This window comes from Citrus clementina, unplaced genomic scaffold (assembly GCF_000493195.1).
Source record: "Citrus clementina cultivar Clemenules unplaced genomic scaffold, Citrus_clementina_v1.0 scaffold_3, whole genome shotgun sequence".
Classification (NCBI taxonomy): Eukaryota; Viridiplantae; Streptophyta; class Magnoliopsida; order Sapindales; family Rutaceae; genus Citrus; species Citrus x clementina.
In genome coordinates this window covers 49,171,361-49,180,386 of record NW_006262339.1, presented here as the reverse complement: position 1 = coordinate 49,180,386, position 9,026 = coordinate 49,171,361, and the positions used below count along the sequence as shown (strand labels likewise).

Sequence of the window (9,026 nt, the reverse complement as noted above, 5' to 3'; positions counted from 1 at the left end):
GAATATGCGTGAAATAATATGCAATATGCAAAACTACGTAGTTGTAAACCGTGAGTATCAACTGTATCCCGAACTATCTCTATCCTGTGTAAATGCAACACATGGTATAAAACAAGCACTTTTACCTGTATGAGGCTCTGCATGCTATATGGTGATATTGACAAAGTTTAAACGGGCAACAACAAATTCACAATTCTTAAGAGCGGAACTAGTTATCTTCTCGAGAGATGAAGTAAAACATGATGCTATCAGTAATTGGTCCAATACCATTACCATCAACTTCTTCGACTGCAGAAACTGGGAATTTCAGCAGGGGAGGTTCATTGCAGGAGTAATGTACACACTGTGCTTGTAAATAAAGCGTAGTAACTGGGATCGATCGTGAAGATTACTTGATCTTTTTCTTCAACACCGCATATGGTATCTATTGCAGCGAACTCCACTTCCCGACCGTCAAGAGTAAAATGAACTTTCGGGTCAGAAAATGTAACACCAATGATACTGTATATATACCTATCTCCTCAGAAATCGCCAGGCCTAAGAAAATACGCCTGAACTCTGTTGCAGGTCTTCCAAGCTCCACTTTGTGTTCACCTGGGAACATTAGAAATTATAGCTACACGACTTCAATCAATTCCATTTCGCTCTCCACGTGACTGAATCCTGAGGTTTCATAAATTCAGATACGTGCAACTAATCAAATCCTTAATCTTTACGTGTCTAAAATATGAGAATATATAAGATTGGCAGCCCCAGCTTACGCATCAATCTCAAAGTCTCAAACCATTAACCGTCGAAGCCCATTTAAGATAGAGAATTTCAAGAAACAGGCAAGATTATTTCACTGAGTACTTTCGGCGCTAAAAACAAAAAGCCGACTCTTTTAATCTGCCCTTCATCAGCGTGAATAGTGACCAAGTCTTCGTTAGTGCCACCCATTTTAATAAGCTTTTCGTACAACTGGTGAAGATTGATACGAGCAACGTTGTCGTGTTTGCATTCAAAGCAATCAAATCCCGTAGAACTTATCAACCAAAAAATATCCCTATCCCACTATCACAATTCACAAGAACAAGAACAGTCTCCCTGTCCCTGGCTGAGAATGTCAGCTGTTCATTGCTTATAGAGATATAAAAAGAGTTTATCAGCCCTTGCAGATAAACTTCACCAGTTAATCCCTGTAGAACTAGAATCTACTCAGATGTACCAACAAATATGCTAATAGGATAATCAAATAATTACCTGTTTCCCCACCAGTGTCCAGCTCTGTGAACACTCGTTTAAACTCTTTAGCAGGAATCCCAATGGCCAGATCATCATATTAACATTCACGTCTATCCACAGGATCTCTATCAGCTTTAGTCAATTCCATTTGAAAGAATCGGGTTTTGCCAGTGCCTGAGATTGTATTCACCATAAGTTAAAGCGTGTTTAAAATCTAAAGGCACCATGACAAAGTCAGACGCAACTCAATCATATTGAAGTCAGGTATATTGTTTAAACCGCTGAACAGCTATAAGGTCCATTTCAATGGACTTCTTATCTTCCCGTGTACCAATACTCAAGACTACATATTCAAGATCCTTTCTTTTCTCTCATCATCTCAGAACAAAAGAATAGTTACACAGCAAAAATAACCTGGAAGCATATAAAGCAAAGTTATCGAACATTTCCATTGAGTCAGTCTCTTGGCCACTTTTTTATTGCAAAACCAACATTTCTTTTCCCAGGTATTCTCTACGCGCTAACAGTTGCCATTCCGAATCTTGGAACAAGCAATATTCAAAGAAAACGGAAAAAGGAACATACCCAAGTCCTTACAACGAAACTTAATGGCCTTGTCCCCACGAAAGGTCTTTATCCTTCTTATATCACTAATGAGATAGTGATGACCTCATTATCAGTAGCCAAATTGAGTAACTCAGAAAAGGCATTGAGGTCGATGTCTCTGTGTCCTGGTTTGTCACCGTAAAATGTTTGGAAACCCGAAGGCATCAGATGAAGTACAGAAATGAGCATGCCTGGAGGCTCCTCACAAATATAGAGAGATAACTCATCTTGCGTGCAGTAAATGGAGGCTTTGGTAGTGTGACTGATGTTTGCCACTGACGCCACGGCCTCTTTCAGCAGAATACTCTTATGAAATTTGAGCTCTAACATGGTGGCAATAAAGAGAAAGAGAAATCTGGGGGAGAAAATTTTTTCCTCTTGATTTTATGTTATTGTTAAGAGTATGAGTACTTATTTTAAGCGCGTGCTAAGAGGACATGTTTTTAATGTTATTGTTACAGTTTAAACAAGAAATTTGAATTGAGGAAGCTCAAATCAGTAAGTAACAGGTTCATTACACACGACAAACAAAGTTTTATATGTGCACAAGTCAAATTTGATGGAAACAAATATTTTGGCAACAGTCTAAAGATCTTAATATAGTGTATCACATGATTGGTATCAAGGACGTAAAAATAAGGAAATTCAAACAATTTGTGAACAATAAGACAAGAATTTCAATTTGATGAGAAGGTCTTCCACCGGATAAAAGCACTTAAAATCTCGAAATGGCGGCAAAGAGAAGAATTCATATAGTGCTTCTCGTATGAATTAAGATTGCTCCTCTGTCTGGTCTTCGGCACCAGATTCATCATCTGGTTTATTCTCAATTTGTTCAGCAGGGGATGTAGAAGAAGAAGAAGCAGTTCTTTTGTGGTTAGCGGCCTTGAGGACATGGCTGTAATTGCCTTTCTCCATGAAGAGCTGAGCAAAGTGATGCTTGCAGTAAAGAACTCCATCAAGAGCAGCATATGATGAGTGCGTGAGAGGGCAACCTCCATGAGCACATCTGAAGCATGTCTTGTGGAAACAATCTCCTTCCATGGTCACCTGTTTCAATCCAAATGATCATGAAGAAAATGAAAATTGATTCTAATCATCACAAATTGATCATTCAGAAATAGGATTTAACTTTAACATTTTTATATACGAGATCCAATATGAAACTTTGATTCAGCCTAATTCCTTTGCAAAAAATGAAACAAAATATATACGTGATCAAAGCATTACAAACCTTCTCCAAGGGATACACAGTTTTCTCACAAGCAGCACATTTGTCTTGGGTTCCACTGAACAAGGAGGAGAGTTTGCTGGGGGTTCTATTCTGCTACAGCATTGATATAAATTAAGTAAAAAAAAGAAAGAAAAATCAGAGTTTGAAGGTGACAAATCCAATTTAAGTAGGAGGGTTTCCAATTCCCATGCAAATCTAGCACAAGTGCTTTCATTGTAATGATACATTTAAAAGGCAATCCAACTATATGCATCTAAATGTACAGAATTAGAGGGCATACCAGCTCCATTTGTTTCTCAGCTTTTGTTCCTGTAAATCATTCAGCAATAAGAAAGGTTATTGCTTGCTTAGCCGAAATATAATGTTATGAACATTCGAACAAGACGAGGGATTCTTACCGGTCTGAAAATTCTTGCTAAAATTGCCAGATTCCTTGAAAAGTTGCTCGAAATGAGGCTTGCAGTAGAGGACTCCATCCATGGATGAGTAGTTGCTCATCTGGCAACGGTACATTTTTCAAAAAACTGGAAGGAAGGAAAAGAATTGTAGAGAAAAAAAAAACAAATACAAAATAACACATACCACAAGAGTTCCTTTGCAATGGCTGCATTTGAAGCAGGATTTATGATAAGGCATTCCTTCAAGGGACAACATGTCAACAACATAAACAGTCTTATCACAGGCCTTGCATTTGTCAAGAGTTCCAGTGAATGCCATTCTTTTTCCCTTCTTCGAAAAAGATCCGAAATTCGGAAACTTTTTGAAGATTTAAAAGAAAGAACGAGTAATGTTTCAGGTTGGCTGAGTATCAAAAGGAAAAAAGGCTGAAAAAGAAAATACCCCAGTAATTGCTTAGTGCCTCAGACAAAGGTAGAATAAACAAAGTCCTAGTTCTGTTCATACAAAACAGATTTATATCTAGATTAAAAATGGGTACTTGCCTTGTCTTGCAATGGTGGAAATTTGATTGGATCGACCTGTAAATAATGGACACGTGATTGGAGATCCCAACATTCTGAGGTAAGTCTGCAATGTTAGCGCTGTAATTGTGGATATAATCCAATAGAATTGGAGTAAAATAAGGTTAGCAATCTGACCATTTCAATTGTAAAACAACTGTTTCTGCTATTAGCTGTGGTTGTAGTTAAGTGTCAAATATACAAATGGCATGTTATGTAAGTCAAAACCAACTGTTAAAATTATAATTCAATTAGCAAATGGTGGGTAATAGTTTCAATGTTACATTAATCCGGCAGTAGCTAGCCTAATGGATTGGTACAAAATTAAAGCTGCTTTAGGTGGGTTGGATCATTAATTTAGTGTTAATTCATTTGCAACCACCACAATTCGACTTTGGGTTTGCAAAATGGTTTCACTTGTTACAACTATTAAAGGCATCTAATGCAACCGTTTTATTAAGTTTCCGCTTATTTTGGGTGCAAAAAGAATAGTATTTACAGCCACAGGAATCCTTAGATATTCTGGAATAAATTAGTTCTGAAATTGTAATAGGACAAAATACTTATTAGCATATTCAGTGCTGTGACAAATATCCAAAAATATAAAAAATAAAATAAGATGAAGATACGAAAACATTATTTCAAAATGTAAGATGCAGATACTACAATGGTGCTTGAACCACTCAATCACGGTAGCACAACTTGCTGGGAGAGGATGAGATCCGATATTGATTTCCCATGCCTATCAATCCTTCTAGAGCAGTTGACACCGCCATCTAGAATGTTTCGGACCACCACGTTCAAAGAATGGATTCCTCTGACTTCATAAATTTCCACCTTTACATGTTCATTGACCCACTGGTCTCTCTTGTTGATTGCATCTGAGTCAGGAAATGAAGAGGTATTCAGAAGAGTTGAGACAACATCCTTTACCCACCGGGGTGTTATGATCATCTTCAGCCTTTCAAAATCTAGAGGGAAATGTGGGATCATGGAGAAATTTAAGTCATTTCCTTTGTCTCCTGATCTACTGTGGCATACAGTATAAAGAGGAATCTTCTGGCCAGATGGAGCAGAAGAAAGGCCAATTTCTTTTGATGAACAATCCACAGAACAAATGTTCAGACTTGCTTCTGGCAGCGATAAAGGTTCATGCACAACATCAGTCTTTAGCAAATTTTCTTCACGAGTGACCTCTTGAGTAATAGAATCTGCTACTTTACTGCACTTTAATCCAGTTTGCCAGAAGACATGTTCACGTCCAACCTGAATGACCATCGAACATTTCTTCTTATGATACTACATTCTGACAATTGAGAATTTTTGCCTGACAACTAGAAAGATTTGAATAAGAATCTTCATGTGTTTTAATAAATGATTAGATGGACTGAAGGTTTAAGTACTGATTTTAGGAATACAATGATGCAGATAAAAATTGATGGCACAGACAAAGAGAGAGTGGGCAGAAACAGTACCAATTGCTTTTCAAGAATGACCTCTTTTTTGTGTCCGGTGCTGCGTACAGAAAACAAATAAGTATTTGAGGAGATCAAAAAGAAAAGGGGGGTTGGGTCATCCATGGATCATGAATGCAAGGGAGAAGTAATAAAACCAAGATAGAAAACTACTTTGAACAAAGTCAAATAATTTGAAACAAACTGGTTTAGACCATGCAGGGAGCAAAATGCTCCCACATTTTTTAAACAGTAAAGGACGAACAAGCTGATAATAAAATAACCTGACACCACCACCACCAGCTGGTCCATTTGTATATAAAGCAATGAATTCTTTAGTGAATTGCACTGCATGATCCTTCAACTCAAACAGACCATCCATGCGTAATCTAATATCTTCACTGGTCCTCCATGACGAAGGATCATCACTGATGCTTGCTGTCTTCAAGCTATCAAGTCCAATTATGTAAGAAAGTATATTGTGATTTACTCCAGGAACCACTTCTTCCATCCACGACCTAACCTAAATTACATAGAAAAGGAAAAAGAAAAGAGAAACTATCAAATAAAATTATGAGCCCAATGCAGTTGGATCTTTTCCTTCTTATTTCATTCAAAATGTAGTTGGATCTTGGAGGTCTCAAGTGGGGACCTCAAGTAGAGAATTAATAATCACTGTTATTCTGAGACATCAAACTGATTAAAAACTAGTCACATGCTTAAGAGCCTACCAAAAATTCAGCAGCTCTAGCTCGTTTAACACATTCATGTCCTCCATAGGATACCTCCCCCCATCCCTTCCATCCACAGTCCTGAAAAGTAGGAAATTATAACATTAGAAAACAAAACATATAGCTTCATTTGTTAACCAGAATGGTCCCATCAATTGTTATTGAGTATCATCCATCAAGGTCAACTCCAGTAAAATTGTTTCACACAAAATTCTGCATTATGTTGTAATAATATCTCTGCAATGAATATGGTCAAGTAAATTTTTGACAGACCAAGGACTTTGATATTCACGAAAGTTGATCCCTTTCATTTGATTCATGTTCTCCATAACAGTTAAGTAAAATCAAGAACTCAAAAATTACCTTTGGAACCAACCGCAAGAGTTTACCAGGCACAGATTCAGGAGAAGGGTTTGCTCTACCACAGAGAACTTTATGGCTTGACAATGACTGGAAAGAAACATCCCGAATGTCAATTACCTGCATTGACAAGTAAGAATTCAAGTTTGCACTCTTTTCTTTTATATCCTCCATTATCATGACCACAAGTTCTAGCTATGCAACTGACTTACCACATCAGGAGTGACATAGGCAGCTGGATCCCCAACTTCATAAAGAAGTTGTTGACCACATGTTCTAAAATTTAAAATTCCACCACTGCCCTCCGCTTTCGCCACGCATATTTTTCCATCAAAGCTAATTTCAGCATAAGGAAGTGACTGATCAAGAAGACTCTGGAAAGATATATCCCGATACTTGTCTCCTACAGTAGAGATATGAGAAAATTCTCAACAAACCTATCAAATATATTACGACCCACTGCAACGCTTAATGAAACACAGTGGAGCTGCTTAGATCTAAAATAAAACCCACCTGGATGCATGAAGTATCCCCCTGTAAGTTGACAACCACACTCTAAAAGGTGGCCGGCTAGGGAACCCTGTGCCAGCAGCTCTAAGTTATCCCAATTCCAGCCTAGTTCATAGACCTATTCATATATCGGTTAGATCATGCTTTGTGCTGATAACATAAGAGATCATGCTTTGTGCTGATAACATAAGAGATCATGCTTTGTGCTGATAACATAAGAAAAGTATCTGGTTCTTAAACCTATGCTTTCTCTATTTCTTTCAAACTTGTAGTCAATCAAGGATGGTGTGTGCTCAATCCTTGTGTTTATTTTATGTGCAGGATCCTCTTTGAATGGAGATGTCAAAAGAAGGAAAAATGTTACATACCATTGGTGCTAAAAATAAGGCAGCATCAGCAACCCGGGAAGTAATGATGACATTTGGTTGGTACTTCTCCAGACATTCAACAATCGGAGCAGCCCCTAGATAAGTGCTGACACCCTTAAAAAATTATACCAAAAGATGAGTCAGCTTTATAAAAGGCAAATTAAACGGAAAGAAAAACAGGAATCTTTTGCTCTGGATGAACAATCATCATTACTGCATATTATTCTGGCTAAACTTATTACAGATATGAAAAAGTCAACATAATGCAGATATGTACTTGGAATACTTGAAAAGGAAATAACCATAAGAGTACCAGATTCTTACACCTTCCATGATATATGGTTTCTTAGTAGAGGAATTTGAACCTGAAAATGCAAAGAATAACTTTTACAACTGATGTTGAACAAATAAAAGAAAAGGAAATCATTCTAAAGGGGAAAAAACAAAAAAAAACAAAATGGATATGCATTGTAAATAGCCTTAATTGATTAAAAAAGCTGCATGATTTTGAATTTCTCAACTTTGCATGTACTGTAGTTGCTTTGCTTTAGTACCTCCCAAGAGCCGAGAGAGAGCAGCCATACCTGATTCTCTAACAGAAACTTCATAAGCCACAGCAACAGAGACATTGAGCCCCAGGGTAGTGGCTATTTCCAGAACCTTTTCCTGAGCACCAGGTGGGTGCACTGCCCAAAAGAACAAAATGGGTAAAACAAATTAATACAATCAAATGAATATTCAAAAGGCATTATTCTTGTCTTATGGCATCAAGATTCAGTCAGGACTTCAATCTTGATGAGTTTTACTTTACTTGCACCCATGTTGGTAATAATGCAAGTTCCTCTCTCCACAGCCAAGGGTAGGAGCAACCTCATCCACTCTGAAACTGAGGAATTCGTCAAAAACAAAAATAATAATAATAATAGTTAGTTTTTTTTTTTTAAATAAAAATGAAAAATGAAAAAAATGGAGTAAAAGAAAAACATACTACGAGAATCATAACCATCGCCACCGACTGACATAGTCTGAAAACGGTCAGCAAGCGTGCGTTCAGCTAAACATTCAAGTACAAGATAGTTAAGTTGTTTGACGCTTTGAAGCAACTTAAGAGCCGCCATCGGCCTGTCACCTCCAAACCCAGCTCCACATCCTATGTATACCTTGTCTCTTCGTTTTTTAGGGTCCACTCTCTGCAATCCAATAATGTTGTCTACTATTAATAACTGATCTCCACTAGTACGATTTTACGAACATAAAATTAAATTAAAAATACTAACCAGCTTGATCACGCAGTTATGAATCGAATCACTGTCTTGTTTTTCCATTGACAGCTTCGATCAGGAGAGAAAATTGATTAATTTTGCTACGAGTAAAATTAACAATCACCTCATTGAAATGAGCAGCCACTGTTATCACTGTCAGCTTACCCTTACAAGAGGGAAGAAGATGATCAAATTTCCATTTGCTGCTAAACAACTCCGTCATAGTTCGCGTTCATTGCATCAATTCTTTAAACGACGTCGTATATCCGCATAATGGATGAGAAGAGACGTAACCAAGGACAAGTCAAATATTTCTCT

General features: G+C 37.4%; 2 protein-coding genes across 6 annotated transcripts; both read right to left on the bottom strand.

Annotated features, from left to right (window-relative positions):
• Nucleotides 1-2,396: 2,396 nt before the first annotated feature.
• LOC18047029 (LIM domain-containing protein PLIM2b) lies at nt 2,397-3,920 on the bottom strand. Of its 2 annotated transcripts, none has more exons than XM_024189193.1 (5): nt 3,647-3,920; nt 3,463-3,562; nt 3,345-3,373; nt 3,065-3,157; nt 2,397-2,880 (listed from the first exon to the last, which is right to left on the bottom strand). In XM_024189193.1, exons 1-5 carry the CDS (start codon nt 3,779-3,781, stop codon nt 2,602-2,604), a joined length of 636 nt encoding a protein of 211 aa, XP_024044961.1. In that variant the 5' UTR covers nt 3,782-3,920; the 3' UTR covers nt 2,397-2,601. The 2 variants fall into 2 exon arrangements, with proteins under 2 accessions (XP_024044961.1, XP_024044962.1); XM_024189194.1 differs by having other exon boundaries at nt 3,065-3,154.
• Nucleotides 3,921-4,533: 613 nt separating this feature from the next.
• LOC18047028 lies at nt 4,534-8,977 on the bottom strand. Of its 4 annotated transcripts, XM_024188111.1 has the most exons (14): nt 8,874-8,976; nt 8,724-8,777; nt 8,435-8,636; nt 8,258-8,332; nt 7,968-8,132; nt 7,771-7,811; nt 7,447-7,560; nt 7,082-7,196; nt 6,781-6,971; nt 6,572-6,688; nt 6,209-6,289; nt 5,762-6,000; nt 5,499-5,538; nt 4,534-5,289 (listed from the first exon to the last, which is right to left on the bottom strand). In XM_024188111.1, exons 2-14 carry the CDS (start codon nt 8,769-8,771, stop codon nt 4,711-4,713), a joined length of 2,007 nt encoding a protein of 668 aa, XP_024043879.1. In that variant the 5' UTR covers nt 8,772-8,777; nt 8,874-8,976; the 3' UTR covers nt 4,534-4,710. The 4 variants fall into 4 exon arrangements, with proteins under 4 accessions (XP_024043879.1, XP_024043880.1, XP_024043878.1 ...); XM_024188112.1 differs by having other exon boundaries at nt 6,572-6,658; nt 8,724-8,977; XM_024188110.1 differs by having other exon boundaries at nt 8,724-8,974.
• Between the last annotated feature and the right edge of the window lie 49 nt (nt 8,978-9,026).

Excerpts from the sequence above, each read along its gene's own strand:
- LOC18047029 (XM_024189193.1), bottom strand. The coding sequence starts at position 3,781 with ATGGCATTCACTGGAACTCTTGACAAATGCAAGGCCTGTGATAAGACT. Across the intron at positions 3,563-3,646 it reads ATTGCAAAGGAACTCTTGTG|ATGAGCAACTACTCATCCAT; the intron begins GTATGTGTTATT and ends TACCGTTGCCAG. Across the intron at positions 2,881-3,064 it reads CTGTGTATCCCTTGGAGAAG|GTGACCATGGAAGGAGATTG; the intron begins GTTTGTAATGCT and ends GGATTGAAACAG.
- LOC18047028 (XM_024188111.1), bottom strand. The coding sequence starts at position 8,771 with ATGGAAAAACAAGACAGTGATTCGATTCATAACTGCGTGATCAAGCTG. Across the intron at positions 8,133-8,257 it reads TATTACCAACATGGGTGCAA|TGCACCCACCTGGTGCTCAG; the intron begins GTAAAGTAAAAC and ends TCTTTTGGGCAG. Across the intron at positions 7,197-7,446 it reads CCTTATTTTTAGCACCAATG|GTCTATGAACTAGGCTGGAA; the intron begins GTATGTAACATT and ends ATATATGAATAG.